This window comes from Castor canadensis, chromosome 6, assembly GCF_047511655.1.
Source record: "Castor canadensis chromosome 6, mCasCan1.hap1v2, whole genome shotgun sequence".
Lineage (NCBI taxonomy): Eukaryota > Metazoa > Chordata > Mammalia > Rodentia > Castoridae > Castor > Castor canadensis.
The window spans coordinates 4,553,328-4,570,538 of NC_133391.1; the positions used below are offsets into that span (position 1 = coordinate 4,553,328).

Genomic DNA, 17,211 nt, shown 5'->3' on the forward strand with positions numbered 1-17,211 from the left:
CGTGCTTTGGTGTGTCCATCAAGTGAGTGTCGATCAGGGATGTTGTTGTTGACAGCCAGCAGGTTTCAGCCACAGCTAGGTAGGGCACAACCTGTGTGGTTTCCCTGGTGCTTGTACCAAACCATATATGTTACACGGACCATATGTCACATGGACCAGGGATTCCTCCTTTCCCAAACTACCAAGCCAGAAAGAGAATCTGGAAGACTCTGGAGAATTCTAGAGAATTCTCCTGCTAGAGAATCAGGCCTGTTTTCCAATACAATGAAAGTTCAGAGAGGAGAAATGGCTTTCACCCAAGGACTGAGCTGGTAGTACTTGACGGTGGGACTGGAACTCGTTCTTAAACCAGCAGAATGTTCCATGTCTCAAGATAAAAGATAAAATAAAAACCCTCCATCGCACATTCCCTGTAACTCCGATGCCTGGGTCTTTCCATCTGGGTTTTGGTAATTTCGCTAATCACTCCCCATACTGGAATCTCTTCTTAAGAAATTTAAGAGCAATTATTTTGGGATCTATGCTATTTTTAATGTCCTCTTGTACATCGTCTTCTTTGTTTGGTGTAAATTAGAATTCTGGAAATACACTTGGTTTATTTAATTATTAAAAGAACAAGCCTCTATTTCAAGTGGTTGCAAATGTGGATTATTAGTGTGTCATGAAGGGGCTGCATAGGAATGATGATAACCTATCACCACATCCAATTAAGATCTACCTCGCTCTAGCAGCCAAAGGATGCTGGATCTATGAATGGGATATTTAAGAAGTCACACCCCTGTCGGGATAATTCTGAGCAAATCTGGATTTGGTACCCTGTGGAATCAATCTAGAACGGACCATATAATAAAGTGCTTTTTTTTTTTTTCGCAGTACCGGGGTTTGAACTCTGGACCTACACCTTGAGCCACTCCACCAGCCCTTTTTTGTGATGGGTATTTTTCGAGATAGGGTCTCACAGGGCTGGCTTCGAGCCACAATCCTCTGATCTCTGCCTCCTGAGTAGCTGGGATTACAGGCGTGTTCCACCAGCACCTGGCTAATAAAGTGCTTTGAAATCTTGTTTCTTTCATCTTTGAACTTGTGTCAATGTGGGTTTCTTTAAACTTTGGGAGTTTTCAGGAAGAAAAAGGATTAAAGGAAGGATGAGTCTACTTTAAGGTCATGCTGTCAAGGAGAAACTTCTTGGTGATGGAGGTCAACAGAGAGAGACATTGGCCCATTACGCCCCCCATCTCCCAATCACCTCCTCTCTCACTAAGGAAAAATCTTACCTGCTCATCCTCCCCTCCATCCTCCTCAGCTTTGGATGTCCTGTGAACCAGGTTTTCTGTCTCTTGTTTTCATCCTTGAAGACATTTCCACGAATAGAACTTTTGTTATAATTTCAAAACATTGTCCTTGAAAAGCCCACGACTATTTACATAACAGAAGCTATTGTTTGAAGTGCAAAGCAGGTCAGAATTTGGTTTCCAGAGATTAATCACTGTGGTCTGTTTTATATTATCATAATAATTTCATTTATTTTGATGCAATTTGTTTTCCCCCTGAATCAAACTCAGGCTTCCAGAGCCCAAGTGACAAATCCATTTGTTTCTGGTACAATGGATAATGTGATTAATGACCTTGTAACAGGATTTATTTTTAAAAAACAGAAAAAAATTAGAGTTCCATTTTGAGCGCACAGCCAGCCAGCCCAGCTGTGCATATCAGATTCGCCCCATGGAAGAGGTTTTGGCACAGATTTGCTCCTCTCCTTTTGGGGGGGTTCCCGTCCATTATCTGCTGTCTCCAAGAATCTGGGGACAGTGGCCTCAAACTGATCTCAGTGGACACTGTGCTCCCCCATTACAAATCCCTGCCTATCGGGCTGTCACTGGACACGCACAGGTGGCCCCGGTCTGCGCGGGTGTCCCCTCCTCCAAGGTGACATCGGGCGCCCGGTCCTGGTCCCCAAGGGCCTGTGACATGTCCCCAGCCTCTTGGACCAGAGGGTTGGGGACATGGAAGACAGTCCTGGAACTGTCGCATCCGTAGTACAGCATCTTCCCGCCTCCAGAGCTGGAACTCCCACGTCTGCCACGCAGGTGGCTCGCGTCGGCGGCCCAGGTTCGAGTCCCTCCTTGGGACTTGAGGGGAGTGACAACGCCCCCGGAAGCCTGCAGCCACCCTGGAGAGAGTGTGCGTGGGGGGGTTCCCCACTTCTTGGCCCGCATTTGAGGGGAAGGGAAGAGGACGCTCCCCCAAAGCCCATTTTGGACATCCATCCTCCGTTTCTGGGGACCCGCGCTCGTGTCTCAGGCTGCAGCCCACACGTCCGCCCCGCTGCCGGGGGAGCAGCTAGAAACGTCCCCCTCCCCCCGACACTCAGCCACGCCCCTTACGTGACGCGCACCCAGCCTGGCCAATAAGAGCCTGCGGCGCGCGCTCCACGCGCAGCTGACCCCGCCCCCTCGGCTTAAGAAAGGGCGCGCGGGCCGAGCCGCGGCAGAGCGCGGCGCGCGGTGGAGGGGGCAGCGGGGGGCCTGCGGGCGGCGCCACCACCAGCTCTGCGCGCCCCGACGGTGCGCCCGCCGATGCCCAAGTGAGCGCGGCGACGGCAAGATGCTGGCACTGCTGGCTGTCAGTGTGGCGCTCGCCGTAACCGCCGGGGCTCAGGAGAAGCCGGTGCCTGGCAGTCGCTTCGTGTGCACCGCGCTGTCCCCAGAGGTGGCCCTGGCCGGCTGCCCGCTGCCCGCCATGCCCATGCAGGGCGGCGCGCTGAGCCCCGAGGAGGAGCTGCGCGCCGCGGTGCTGCAGCTGCGCGAGACCGTCGTGCAGCAGAAGGAGACGCTGGGCGCGCAGCGCGACGCCATCCGCGAGCTCACGGGCAAGCTGGCGCGCTGCGAGGGGCTGGCGGGGGGCAAGGCGCGGGGCTCGGGCAAGGACACCATGGGCGACCTGCCACGGGACCCTGGCCACGTCGTGGAGCAGCTCAGCCGCTCGCTGCAGACCCTCAAGGACCGTCTGGAGAACCTGGAGGTAGCGGCGCGCGCGGGGAACCTTGGGGTGACGTCCTCCCCTGGGCTCTGGCTGGGTCCGTGGGGTGAGCTGGACTTGGAGGGGTGCCAGGATCGCAGTGCTCCGCACCTTATTCGCATTGCTCATCCCCTAGTTGGCAGGAAAGGGTTAAATCCCCATGCCATCCCCTGCCCCACCCGAGGTCCTCGCTAAGCCAGCGCGCGGTGACCAAGCCGTGCGCAAAACCCCCAGGGGCCAGGGATGGTGGTGGGATCTCTGTATTTTAATTAATTAATTTATTTATTTTTTGCTGCAAATCTCCAAAATCTGCTGTAACTAGGATGCCCTGGGGCATCTGGTGTTTGCCTTTATAAACCAGGTCAGGCTGGATCCTAAGAGGTTAAGGTCCATCAGTGGGAGGAGAGCGCAAGGTTGGGAAGGGGGTGTCACTGGTCACCCCACAAGGCACATCAGAGTAAATCTCTTGGTTAACTTCAAAGTCGCCTCTCTTTCTCTCCACCGAGTTGGACCATTTTGAGGTGTCCTTTCCAGTTGCTTTGGGGGAGGGGACGTCACCCTGCTCTCTTCTTGGGAGAAGGTGCAGTTTTGGAACTTGGACAGAAAAATCTTCGATGAATTTTCGTCTTTTGTTCCCACCCTGTTGAAGAAGTGTGGACATTTGCTGTGAAGAGCGATTTTTTTCAAAATACCCATTAGCAAAAGTAGGTTTAAATTACAGGTGGTAAAAGCTGCTAGATTATTGGAGGGTGTCTTTTGGCGTGACAGCTAAATACAGTATTTCTAGCATCTGTACATCCCATGAGTCATGGATTACTAACTGCTAACATTTCTCGAGCACAGAACATGAGTCAGGCATACACACTATTTAATTTTAACCCTTGCGACAGTGAATGGCGGGAGACCGATTATTTTCTGCAGTTGATGACTTAAAACTCTTGGATGTAGAAAGGAGTCAAGGGGTCGCCCTGGGCTCAGAGCAGGAAAAAAACCAAGGATTTAGGAACAGCATTAAAACCCAAGATTTCTGGGCTCTAGGATACAGTGTTTCTCGCTGTCGTTTTCCAGTATGTCTCTGCACACACATTGATCTGAGCCGGTCTGTAATTCGGGGTGTACCATTCCAGATAAAAGCTCAAGTACCATTGATTAACTCCATAAAAAAATCCTCTCTGTGTTTTGGTCTTTTTCTGACACAGAATTACAGCTTGGCTAAAATTTTAGTAAGAGGAGAAAAAGCAGCAGCTTTTGAAGAGGGCGAGGTTGAATTCACAAGTTTCAAATACTGCAGTCAAGTAATCCTGGCCTGACTTTGAAATCCTTTCCCTTCAAAACAAAAAGGCAGCTGTAAAACGTTCCCTTCCAAGCCACTGACACAGTTCAAGGCTGAGTTTGGGAAGCGTCTCCCTGTGTGGTCGGGCCATCCGGCTGCTGCGTGTCACCATTTCTATTCAACCAGCCTGACTCCCTCTCCCTCCTCCCCCCACCCAAAGCTCCAGCTTCGCACCAACGCGTCCAACGCAGGGCTGGCAGGTGACTTTCGAGAGGTGCTCCAGAGGCGGCTGGGGGAGTTGGAGCGACAGCTGCTGCGCAAGGTGGCCGAGCTCGAGGATGAGAAGTCCCTGCTCCACAACGAGACTTCGGCTCACCGGCAGAAGACCGAGAGCACCCTGAACGCCTTGCTGCAGAGGGTGACTGAGCTGGAGCGAGGTATGCCTGCTGTGTCTCTGCCTGGGAGTGGCGTGCTTGTCACCACTTGGGGGCAGATCCAGGACTTCCTTTTCATGGACTGTTGTGCAGATAATAAAGGTGACAGACAGATGGTCATCTCTGAATGAGCCTCCCCACCCCACTATCACCTGTGGAAAAGGAGATGAACTCAGATGGCTTGAATGACAGCCATCCTCCTGCCTGTGTCATTCCAGTCCCCTCTTAATCAATTCTTGCAGTAGGTTCTGTGTTTCTTTCTCTTCCCAGCTCACACCAGTGGGTCAGTTCCTCCTACGGGAGACAGAGAGGGCCCTAGATAATTTGGATTGTATCTTCAGCCTCCAAGTTGCTGGGTGGCCTGCATGTGACACTTTCGGTGTGCTGGTAAGAGGCACGAGATTTCTGATGAGTCAGTTTCATGCATTGATAGGACAAGGTCCAACAGCAGTCGGTCCATTGCATGGTAATGACTGACTGAGGAGGGACAGGCAGAGAAGGACAGGGGCCACAGGTCACCTGTGTCCCTGTCCTAAGTCTATCATGTCTCCCCTGCCCGTCTCGGACAATGAAGGGAGAGTGTGGCTCCTCTGTTTGACCTGGATCCCCGGATTTCCTCAAGGACTCTTCTCGGCCTCTTCTCTGCTTCGGGGGGATGTCAGGAGACTCCTTGGGTCTCAGAGCAGCTGTGGCAGTGGGAGCCTTTGTCACTGGACAGGGTGGGGGTGGCATCTAGCGAGAGTGGGTGCCTCCACCCAGCCCCCACTGCCATGACTCCTCAGGACATTCGGCACTATGGGATAGGAAAGGGGTCACTGTACAGCCAGAGGATGGCTCTGACAGTGACAATGAGGGCTGCCTACGTCACCTGGCACAGTGGCCAAACTGCTGTGTTAATGAAAGTCATTGACTAGCGTGGTGTAGTGCCCGGCTGACCTCTGTGCCTCTTGGAGAGCAGGTTTCTGTTGTACCCATTTCACAGAACTTGGTCCTTCGTCCTCACTGGAAAGCCGCAGCTTCTCTGGCCTGGGGTGGGGGTGGGGGTGGTGTTCCCAGAGCTCTGCTCAGACGCAGCTTAGCTTCTGCTGCCCTTTGACCCCCGTGAGGATTCTGGGATCCTTCCTGTGTCCCCCAGCTCAGTTCTGGGAAGTCTCGGGAAGATTGCTTTCTGGGCAGTTCTGTGTTTCTGTCCCTGGTGCTGTGAGCGCTGCAGAGGGCTGCACACCCCCCAGCCCGCTCGTGTCCACGAGTGGGAAGCCCACCCCGTTCTTGGAAGTACCCACCCGCGCCCAGAGGAGGCGCAGTCGGCCTCAACCAGGCAGCGTGTGGAGGTGGGGCGCCTCCGGACCTGGGCCAGCCTAGCTGAGGGCTCCACGCTCCTTTCTGTGACTGGGACAGTAGCTCTGTGGCCAGTGATACCAGAGTCCACTGCAGAGCTGGCACTGAGGTTGGTGGTGGTGGCCCCAGAGAAGAAAGGGAACCTTCCAGCACTCAGCAGGCAGGGCCGCACCGACCCCTGCATGCTCGGTCCCCCGGGGCTCCAGGACACCCATCTGTCTTCACTGTGCGACCTGAGCCTGGGCCAGCTGGAGCAAAAGCAGTGCTGGCAGTGAAAGGGCCAGGCCTCCTCGATCCTGGCCCCGGCTGCCCGCCCTGAACCCGCCCGAGCCTTGTCCGCCACCTGCGGGGCCTGATTTATTGGTCAGCCCTTTTCATTCCTTAATTGGTTTTAACTAAGTTTCCTCTGAACCCCAAGCTGTTCTGTTCAAATAAGGCCAGCTCTCAGCCTTCAAGCTGTCATTAAGCCGATCTGTTGTCGCCAGCTAACGATGTTACTGACACCGAGCCTTATGAAATTGGCGGGCCTGGCCACCTGCAAGTCTAGGAGCCGTCTCTCTCTATTAGATCACGATGGCTCCATTAGGGACACGACCATTTGCTACTTGAGGATGAGGCACCCGTGGCCACAGAGAGCAGGAGGAGGGACTTCTGGTCCCTGCCTCGCTGTTCACTCGCTGTGTGACCTTGGATAAATCACCTCATGCCTCTGAGCCTCCGCACCACGTCTGTGCTTCTTGCAAGATCAGGGAGTGAGGCTTTCTGTTTGTTTTTCTTCTTCCTTTCTTCTCTCTCTCATGCTTTCTCTTTTTCCTTCCTTCCCCGCCTTCTTCCTCCTTCCTTCCTTGCCTTTGTGGTACTGGGTTTTGAACTCAGGGCCTTGCACTTGCTAGGCAGATGCTCTACCACTTCAGCTACACCATCCCCCCTGCCCCAGCTCTTTTTGCTTTTAGTTTGATTTTCAGATAGGATCTTGTGGGGTTTTTTGCCCCAGACAGCCTTAGACTGTGATCCTCCCAACTCGGCAACTTCTGAGTAGCTGGGCTTAATGGCGTCTGCCAGCACACCTGGCTTGTTTTCGAGATAGGATCTCACTACCTTTGCCCAGGCTGGCCTCAAACTCAAGATCCTCCTATTTCCCCCTCCCAGGTAGCTGGGATTACAGGCATGTACCACCATACCTGGCTTGTTTCTGTTTGTTTTACTTATTTTTGTTTGTTTTATTTATTTTTGGCAGTACTGGGATTTGAACTCAGGGCCTTGCACTTACTAGGCAGGCAGTCTTAACGCTTTTGCCACTCCCCCAGTCCTTTGGTTTAGTTACTCTTCAGGTAGGTTCTCACACTTTTTCCCGGGAGCTAGCCTTAAACCTCAGTCCTCCTACTTAAGCCTCTCTCTTAGGTGCGATTACAGGTGGGAAACCACCACACCTAGACTCTTTGTTTCTCTTCAGCTTCATGGGGTCAACCCCTGCCTTTACTTTGGCCTGGCCCCTTGATTTCCCAGGTGCCTGGGTCTTTTTAGTCCTTGACAGACGCCTAGTAGCTCTGCCGCCGGTATTGAGCGGTGCCCTGCAGGAGGAGGTCAGAATGAGTCAGGAAGACTGCACAACCTAAGCAGAAGCTAGCCAGGAAGCCCAGAGAGGCGGGAAGGGCAGCAGGTCCTCCTCTCCTCACATAGGGCTGCTCAGGTGGGAAGTGACGTCATTGTGGAGGAGAAAGGTAATCTGACTGTCTAGACCTGTAATTCCACGATTGATAGAGCTAGTGTGGGTGCTTGACGAGTGCTTGTGGAGTAAGTGGAGGGGGTTTGGGATCCTTCACTGACAAGATCTGGCCCCAAAGAAGAGGAAAGCGTTCAGCATGACAGCTCATAGAACTAAGTGTTTTCCTATAAACTTTGGAATCTGTGATACTGCACAGGAGCTGTTGTAGCGAATTAATTTTGAGCTTAAATCAAAACTACAGTGGAGGCCAGGCTCAATGGTTCACGTCTGTAATTCCAGCTTATGCAGGAGGCAGAGATAGGAGGGTTGCAGTTTGAGGCCAGCCTGGGCAAAAAGTTAGCAAGATCCCATCTCCAACACAGCTGAGTGTGGTAGCACCTGCTTGTGATCCTAGCTACTTGGGAGGTGAAGGCAGTAGGGTCTTGGCCTGAGGCGAAGTTAGCACAAGACCCTATCTGGAAAAAAAAAACCTCAAAGCAAAAGAGCTGGAGACGTGGCTCCAGTGGTAGCATGCCTGCCTGGCAAGTGCCAGGCCCTGAGTTCAAAACTCAGTACTGTCAAAAAAATTTTTTTAAATCAAAGACTGCACTGGAAGTTTCTTGTCTACTTAAGTGTTCGTTTTCAAGGATTTTGGAAGTGCCGTGGCCCTGGGAGGTTCCCCACCAGTCCTGGAAAGTTCTGGAAGGCCCAAGGCTCTGGCAGGTGTGGGGGTGACACCTGTACACGTGTCTGCTTCTTACTGCTAGTGTGACAGTGCTGCAGGGTCACTCACCCGCAAGTGTCACGGAGCACTGAGTCCCTGTGAGTCCACTTCTCCAAGCCCGAGTCCCTGTGGATCCCTGGACAGGCGCTGGCAGAAGAAAGCCCGAGCTGGACGTGAGAGAAACAGAGTTCAGTCCGCCCTGTCTCCACTCCCTCCCTCAGGCTTCAGCCCTCAGGTCTGACTGTGAGAGCAGGGAGGATTAGTAAAAAGATACCAGAGCTTTGGATTCTGGATTTTCCCATATATATATATATTTTTTGACATTCTGGGGTTTGAACTCTGTGCCTCACGCTTGCTAGGCAGGTGCTCTACCACTTGAGCCACCCCTGCCCCGCCTCAGAAACCTTTTTGCTTTAGGTATTTTTCAGACAGGGTCTCATGCTTTTGCCCAGGACCAGTCTTAGACAGAGATCCTCCTACCTATGCCTCCCATGTAGCTGGGATTATGGAAGTGCACCACTATGCCTGGCCTCCTCTGGATTTAAAGAGGTCTCTTTTCCTGTCCTAAAGGACACAGCTCAAACTTCTAACATGTCCAGCGATTGCCCGGAAAATATTCCTTCCCCCTGTCCTTTCTGGCGTCTCTTTGTGGTACCTCTGTCTGGAGTTTCCAGTTACAAGTCTTCCTCATTCTTCACTCCGTCCTTCCTCCTCTGAGCAGAACCCCCGCCTAACCCTTTACTGTTGCTGCCACCAAAACGGACGCTCCCACAAGGCGAGGACGGTTCCTTGAGCAGCAGTGGCTCGGAGCGGGTGTCCAGTCGCCCTGGGGTCTGCCTGAGTGAGGGGCCTAAGTCGCAGGAGCCGTGTCTCCCGCCCGCAGGCAACAGCGCGTTCAAGTCTCCAGATGCGTTCAAAGTGGCCCTCCCGCTCCGCACCAACTACCTGTACGGCAAGGTCAAGAAGACGCTGCCCGAGCTATACGCCTTTACCATCTGCCTGTGGCTGCGCTCCAGCGCCTCGCCCGGCATCGGCACCCCATTCTCCTACGCCGTGCCCGGCCAGGCCAACGAGATCGTGCTGATCGAGTGGGGTAACAACCCCATCGAGCTGCTCATCAACGACAAGGTGAGGCCTGTCTACCCGGGGGGACGCACCTGGACGGCACAGCCGTGTGTCTGTGTGGCTGCCCTCCTCGTGGGGGGAGGGCTTTGCCCTGTGTCGGTCCCACCCTGGGGGGCAGGATGGGGACAGCTGCAGCCTGTGGAGGTCCACGCTGAGTCTGGCCAAGGGGCAGCAGAGGAGGAGGGGGGCAGCCAGCATTGTCCCTCCCAGGTCTGTCGTCTCTGTCTTAGGGAAGAGACTTCTTATGGCCATGTCTCTTTTATGGGGTCAAGTTTATTGAGATATAAATTTATGTACAGTGAAATTTACTGCCCTGCCTCCTTGTTTGGAATTTGGGGTTTTGAGACAGGGTATTGCTATGTAGTCCAGGTTGCCTTGAACTCACAGTCCTCCTGCCTCAGACTCCCAAGTACTGGGATTATAGGTGTGTACCTCCAAGTCTGGCCTCAAATTTACCTTTTTGTTTTAAATGTACATTTCAACCAGTCTTGACAAATGAATGTAGTTGTGTAGCAACCACCACCAGAATAAAAATATAGACACTTCTGTCCGTCCCCCACCTCCCCACCACACAGCTGCACACGCACATTACCCCACTCGCCTCAGCGTCAACTCCTGTGCCATTCCTGCCCAGCCATGGCAACTGCCAGCCTGTCCCCTAGACCTACAGTCTAACAGGCACTCGGCACCGTGGCCCCCTCAGGTCAGCTGTGGGCCTCCCGGACCCTCCAGCAGCCCCACTTCACAATCTTCCTTCTGGCTGAGCTTGGTGGTTCCTGCGTATAATCCCAGCACTCTGGAGGCTGAGGCAGGAGGATTGTGAGTTGGAGACTAGCCTGGGAGAGACCCCTTTTCAAAAAAAAAGAAAAAGAGCTGGGGACGTGGTTCAAGTGGTAGAGCACCTGCCTAGCAAGCGCAGGACCCTGAGTTCAAACCCCAGTACTGCCAACAAACAAACAAAACCCACTGGGCACCCGCACTCAAGCCTGTAATCCTGGCTACCTGGGGGGCTGAGATTGGGAGGATCACAGCTCAAGGCCAACCTGGGCAAAAAAAATGCCCACGAGACCCCATCTCAACCAATAGTCAGGCACAGTGGCTTGTGCCTGTCATCCCAGCCTCTGCGGGAAGCATAGGATAGGACTGTAAGACCCATCTCCAAAATAAGCAGAGCAAAAAGGGCTGGAGCTGTGGCTCAAGCGGTAGAGCGCCTGCTTTATGAGTCTGAGGCCCTGAGTTCAAACCCCAGTCTCACAAAAAAAAAAAAACAAAAAACAAAAAACTTCAGCAGTCAGACTCTCCCTAACAGAAGTCATCCTGCCATCGGAGTGGGTGAGTGGGGCCCTGCTCCTTGCTCCGCTTCTCTCTGCTCGGCTGGGCTCTCGGTGGCGTTTGTTTAAGTCGGGAGCTCTCTGGCTCCTTCCAGCAGCCACTTCTTCCCTGAGCCAAGGATTAATTGTTCTAAACAACACCCTGGGCAGGACTCAGCTTGGACCTCTTGTAAACACGGCCCTCCTGGGAGGGCGGTTTCCGGTTGCTAGGAGACCAGGAGTAACAACCTTGAGCACCTCGTAGCGTCTGCAGACCGCTGTGTGCACACGGCCCGCACACGCACACGACACGCACAGGCGGTGCCCACTGACCCCCACAGCAGTTTGGGGCTGCCTGAGGACAGATCGTAAGCCATGGCCAGGTGGGAGCCAGCGGCACTTTAGGTTCTGCACAGAACACTCAGGCCAGCAAGGGAGGGAGGGCCCAAGGCGTCCAGTTGACGCTGGGCTGTGCCAAGGTTGCCTCATCCTTCCGTCTGTGTCACACACATGGCAGGGACCCCAGGTGGCCTTCCACTTCCTGTCCTGGGCTTCCACCCCGTGGTGTTGGGACCCGGCACATGCTCACCAGCGTGTCACCACCCGCAGGTGGCACAGCTGCCTCTGTTCGTCAGTGATGGCAAGTGGCATCACGTCTGTGTCACCTGGACGACACGGGATGGCTTGTGGGAAGCATTCCAGGACGGGGAGAAGCTGGGCACCGGCGACAGCTTGGCCCCCTGGCACCCCATCAAGCCGGGCGGCGTGCTCATCCTCGGGCAGGAGCAGGTGGGTGCCTCCTGGGGGGTCGTTCGAGGGGCACTGCCTGCCCCAGGCCCAGCCACTGTGGCTGACGGCCAGCTGGACAATCCAGGCTGTCATGTGGGCTCAGGGCAGGTGTGGGGCCGTGGCCAGCGTGGCAGGGACCAGGCTGGTGTGATGATTTGGACAGGTGCCCACATAGTCTGACGGGCAGGAGTGTCCCTGTGGTCACAGGGTGGTGGTGTGACTCAGGCTGGTGGGGAGGACATCAGGGGTCCCTGTATCAGTCCAGGCGTTTGGCCCTGGCTGGCACAGGAAGCCTGCCAGAGCTTCTTGCTCAGGATCCAGGCAAGAGACACTTAGGACACTCCTGGGGTGCTGAGCCTGTGGGGGTGACGGGAGGAGGGACACTGGCCTTCTAGGTGGGGGGCAGTTTCTCCTGGAGGAAACGGGTGGTTTGGGCAAAGCTGTCGCCCTGGGCCTTCAGGACTTACAGACTGTGTGGTCAGACGTGGCCAGAGTGGGGGAGCGTAGGGAAAGTGTCCCCCAGCAGGTGAGTGTGCTTGTGAGCCTGTCCTGTTCCCATGACCCAGGACACCGTGGGGGGAAGGTTTGACGCCACGCAGGCCTTCGTCGGGGAGCTCAGCCAGTTCAACATTTGGGATCGCGTCCTGCGCGCCCAGGAAATCGTCAACATGGCCAACTGCTCCACAAACATGCCGGGCAACATCGTCCCCTGGGTGGACAACAACGTGGACGTGTTCGGAGGAGCTGCCAAGTGGCCCGTGGAGACGTGCGAGGAACGGCTCCTGGACTTGTAGTCGCCTTTGCAGAGAGGCCGGGAGGCCGGGGTCCGTCTGGTCTGCTGGGGGGAGTTCAAGGCCACCTCCTCTCCTGTGGAGCCCCGTGACGCCTCTCGCCCCCGTGGGTGGGTGTGTCGGACCCCATTCTGGGGATTTCTAAGACTGAGGCTGTGTGGCAGCCACCGTCCCCAGCTTTTGTTCCTTTCCAAGATTTTGTGGCTTTATGGGGGCAGTGCCAGCCACCCTGGGAAGAAGCCCCAAGCCTCAAGTGTGGGAACAGCTGACTCCCTTCTTGGGGAGGGGTGTGGATCGATGTCCAGAGCCCCTCTTCCCCACCCTGACCCCCTGTAAGCGCTAGTGTGACCCTGCCTGCCCTCTCCGGTCCTTGGTGTCCTGTGTGTACCTTGTCTGTCCCCTGTGATGTCTGTGCACCTGTCCTGCTGGGGTGGCTGTGTCCCTTGTGGCCTGCTGTTTTGTTGTAAACAGCAGACCAGACCCATTTGCCAGGGGTCCATCCTGTGTGTCCCGTGTTCCTCCATCTGAGGAAGTCGTAGCTGGTGGACAGACGGATGGCTTCCCAGAGGAGCCCTGCCTCCCCCAGAGCAGAGGGGGGCATCCCCAGCATCATGGGGACGACCGACCCATCCCCAGCCCTGTGCCACCCCCCTCAGGACCCACGCTGTGGCGGAATCATCTCTAGGCTGGTTCTGCAAGTCCACTGTTCTCTGCTGGTGCCAAAGGTCCATGTACAGCTCTGACAGCTGTCCCCTGTGCGTGGGGACTTACTTTTCCACCACAGAAAAGAAGCCACCATCTGAGGCCCCCTTTATTTGATGGCTTGCCTGCCTTCCTCCATGTTGACTCCTGTGAGCACCTGATGGTCCCCATCGAGTGTCCCCCTGCTCCCCCTTGTCCCTCACCCAGAGCTTTTAAGAAAGTGATGTCCTGTGGCTTAGCAAGCCAGGCTGCTTCCTCCATTGCAATTTATTTTAAAGAGAAAGCGAGGCGGTGGGAGAAATTTATAAAGCGAACAATTAACAGATTTTATTTTTCATACCTGTTCAAAGTGAAGCTCGTGGAAGTTCCATTCATAGGACCAAGTTGACATGCCCGTCCTGACATCGCGCCACGGGAGTTCTTGTCATGATGGAATTTTGATTAAAGTGCACTGGACGGCTCTGTGGGCTTTGTTTTATGTGCACACAAACGTGCACACGAGCACGCACACACATGTGCACACGCACACGAGCACACACACACGTGCACACGCTGTCGGGCTGAGGGAGCTGGGGCTGGCGCAGGCCCGGCTGCCATGTTTGCCTGCACTGATCCCGGGCCTCCACCCGGAGCACCAGCCTGGGGTCCAGGTGCCCCCTCCCCCCTCAACACCAGGCCCTGGGCTCTGCTCAGGCTCCCTGTCCCCAGCCTGTCCCCAGCATCTTCTCCACCCGGAGGTCAGCTTAGCCAGAAACCCCTGAGCCGCTGCTCCCTGTGCAGGTGGTCCACACAGCATCTCATTCCCCCCAAAAGAGCCGATCCAGTTCTAGGGGGATCCACAGGCAATGCAAGTGGCTCTCGGTCCTACAGCTGGTGACAGGCACAGCTCGTGGCTCTGAAGCTGAGTCCCTTGCCCCCACTCATCCCCACTCACCGCTGGCTCTGGTCTCTGACTCTGGGGGTCAGACAGCTCGGGGTCCTCCCAGAGCCCCGTCGGGGTGCCCACTGTCCGCTTTGATAGCTGTAATGGCAGCTGTGGGTGTCACTTCCCCCTCCCCTGGAGCGAGGGAGTGGAGTCAAATATTGGGGCCGCCTGACACCGAATTCCAGGTGTGCTCTACTGAGGTTCAATGTGAATTGTAACCCAACCCAGACCGAGTTCCACCCTCCCTCGCTCTCTCTCTCCCTCTCTCCTTTCCTTCTCCTTTTCATTCCTCCCTTCCATCCTCGCACTGGGATTTGAACTCGGGTCCTCACGCTTGCTAGGAAGGTGCTCCACCCCCTTCTGTTCGTATTTTGGTTTTGAGACGCTCTTGCCTCTAGCTTTGCCCGGGCCAGCGTTGAGCTCTTGATCGTCCTGCCTCCAGCCCCTGAGTCGCTGGGATTACAGGAATGCCCCCCACACCTGGCTTGGCGTCCATTACCAGTGTTGAGTCACGACTTGGTGGACTAGAGACCATTAGTGTTGGGGTAAGCGTGAAATCAGGCCAGAGTCCAGCGTGCCGAGGCCAGGTGGAGACAGATCGTTCCAAATCTCCTTCAGGCTGCGACCCGGCCGGCAGCTCTGCCCGCTCAAAGCTGCCATGAGGCTCTGCATTCCGCATGCTGGCCAGGCGCTGGGCTGACTGTCCCGGTCCCCCACACGCCTCCCACAGGAGCCCTGCTGAGCCCCAACTTCCGCTGCAACCAGGAGAGTGGAGCCCAGAACACGGGGCCAAAATGCTCATTGCTGACCTAACCTAGGGACGAGAGGGGCCTGGTGGTCCACACCTATAATCCCAGCTACCTGGGGGACACAGGCTGTCTGAGGCTGGCCCAGGCTGAAGGTGCAAGACCTGACCTGCAAAACCGAAAAAAAGAAAAGGTACTGCAGGCGTGGCTCAGGTGGTAGAGCGCCTGCCTAGCAAGCGTGAGGCCCTGAGTTCGAATCCCAGCACTGCTGAGAGGTAGGGAGACCCCAACTCTCCTTTGGATTGTCCTGGTGGGTACTTGACCCACCTGACATAAAAGCAGACACAGGAGTCGCGCATGCCGTCCACCGAGGTCCCTTCACCTCCAGCCTCCCCGGCGGACTCTCCTCTTTGCTTGAGGCTGAAGCACTTGGCGGTGAGCTGGGGTCTCCAGCAGAGAAGCTGCGGTGCGTCCTGGATGACTGAGATTCCAGTCGGTTAAGGATTGCCATGGAAACCAGTTGACTGATCAATGATTAATGAATCAAAAAGTCATAAAATTGCAGCTAAGACGCAGCAGCCTGGGGCCAGGACTCTGCTGATGGGGACGAAGGCCGGGTCCTTCACAGCCTCGGACGCCAGCACCAGCTGTCATCGTGTGGAAGGTGGGGGACGGGTGGCATCTCCTTTGTGGAGGACAGGTGTCCCCGTTCACTCTGTCAACGGGCTACTGTAGGGACGTGTGGTAGTTAGCTTTCGGAGCTGTGACAAAACACCTGAGGCAGGCAATTTGAGAGAGAAAAAAGTTGTCCTGGCTCCTGGTTTCAGTCCATGTCCAGCTGGTTCCACGGCTGAGGGCTCCGGGGGGCAGAAGGATTATGGCGGCAGGGAAGCAGAGAGGAAGAGCCTGGGGACACCCCGCTTAGTCCATCCAGCTCTGAATCCATGGGTTGGGCCAGGCACCTCCCAGCAGCGCCACCAGCTGGGACCAAGCATTTGACACAGGAGCCTTCAGGAAGCCGGGACAATTCCAGAAAGACAACAACGAGTTAGAAAGTCAGTGAACTGACTCCAGTGTGAATCCATTTGTCCATCACAGGCAAACAGAGACACAAGAAAAGTGCTGGTGAAGGGACTGGCATGGTTGTGCACACCTGTAATCCCAGCTACTGTGGAGGCAGAGATGGGAGGATCAAGATTGGAGCCCAACTTGGGCACAAGTGTGAAACCCTATCTGAAAAATAAACTAAAATCAAAGGACAGGGGATGTGGCTTAGTGCACCTGCCTAGCAAGTGCAAGGCCCTGAGTTCAAATCCTGGTCCTGCAAATGGAAGGAAGGAGGGAATGAAGGGTGAATTTTGCGGTGGACGAAGAACCCGTTTGGACAGAAGTCTGAGAACACATTTTGGTGAAAATGTCAAGAGGGCAATCAGATCTGGGGAGAGGTCAGAACTGAAGAGAAAAATTGGGTTCAGGTCATACTTCTTTGGCCGGGCAAGGTTGCACACACCTGTAATCCCAGCCCTCGGGAGGCGAAGCATGAGGACCTCGAGTTCCCGTCTCAAAAAACCGATGCTGCATGAGCTCGACGGGTTTGTAGATCGCAAACGCCGCGGGAGCCGCTAAGTCCCCCATGGTGCCCACTCACCTCAGAAGTCCTTCCCCTGGCTGCATAGCGACTGCTGTTCAGATGGGGTCTCCCTCTGTAGCCCAGGTTGACCTCGAACTCGCGATCCTCCCGCCTCAGTCCCCTGAGGGCTGGGATTACAGGGGTGCACCACCACGCCCAGCCCATAGCGGTTCCCCTCACGGCCCCGTGTGCCCCAAGAACCAACCGCGGTGACCCTGGGGCCCCCAGAGCAGCCCAGGGACCCCGCAAAGGGTCACAGAAGTGACATGATTGTCACCAGAGCTCACGGTTTCCCGGGCCAGGTACGTGTTGGGCTGTGTGACTTTGACCTTGACGGCAGCTGGTTTCCCGCCGTCCTGTTTCTCTCTACGCGGCTGAGCTGTTCTCTGGCTGCAAACATTCAGAACCCTGTTCCAACAGAAATAAATCACAGAAGATGGCAGCTTGAGGGTCTGCGGCCGTTTCCTTGTCACTTGTCACCTTACACAGGCAGCAGACCCCAGCTCTTGACGCCAAGCGGGAGGCTCAGATCAGGAAGGGTCTTCATCTCGTCAAAAGACCAGCGTGGTGGCTCACACCTGTAAGCCCAGCCCTTGGGAGGCAGAGGTTGGGAGGATCAAGGTTTGAGGCCCAGCTGAGAAAGACAGTCACAAGACCCCATCTCAACCAATAAGACTGGCACAGCAGTGGACGCCTGTCAC

The 17,211-nt window shown here is 55.3% G+C and overlaps 1 protein-coding gene across 1 annotated transcript; it reads left to right on the top strand.

Annotated features, from left to right (window-relative positions):
- Positions 1–2,496: 2,496 nt before the first annotated feature.
- On the top strand, positions 2,497–13,671 carry Nptx2 (neuronal pentraxin 2). The gene is made up of 5 exons (XM_020173863.2): positions 2,497–3,021; positions 4,512–4,728; positions 9,376–9,620; positions 11,537–11,716; positions 12,283–13,671. Exons 1-5 carry the CDS (start codon positions 2,605–2,607, stop codon positions 12,508–12,510), a joined length of 1,287 nt encoding a protein of 428 aa, XP_020029452.1. The 5' UTR covers positions 2,497–2,604; the 3' UTR covers positions 12,511–13,671.
- The last annotated feature ends 3,540 nt before the right edge of the window (positions 13,672–17,211 follow it).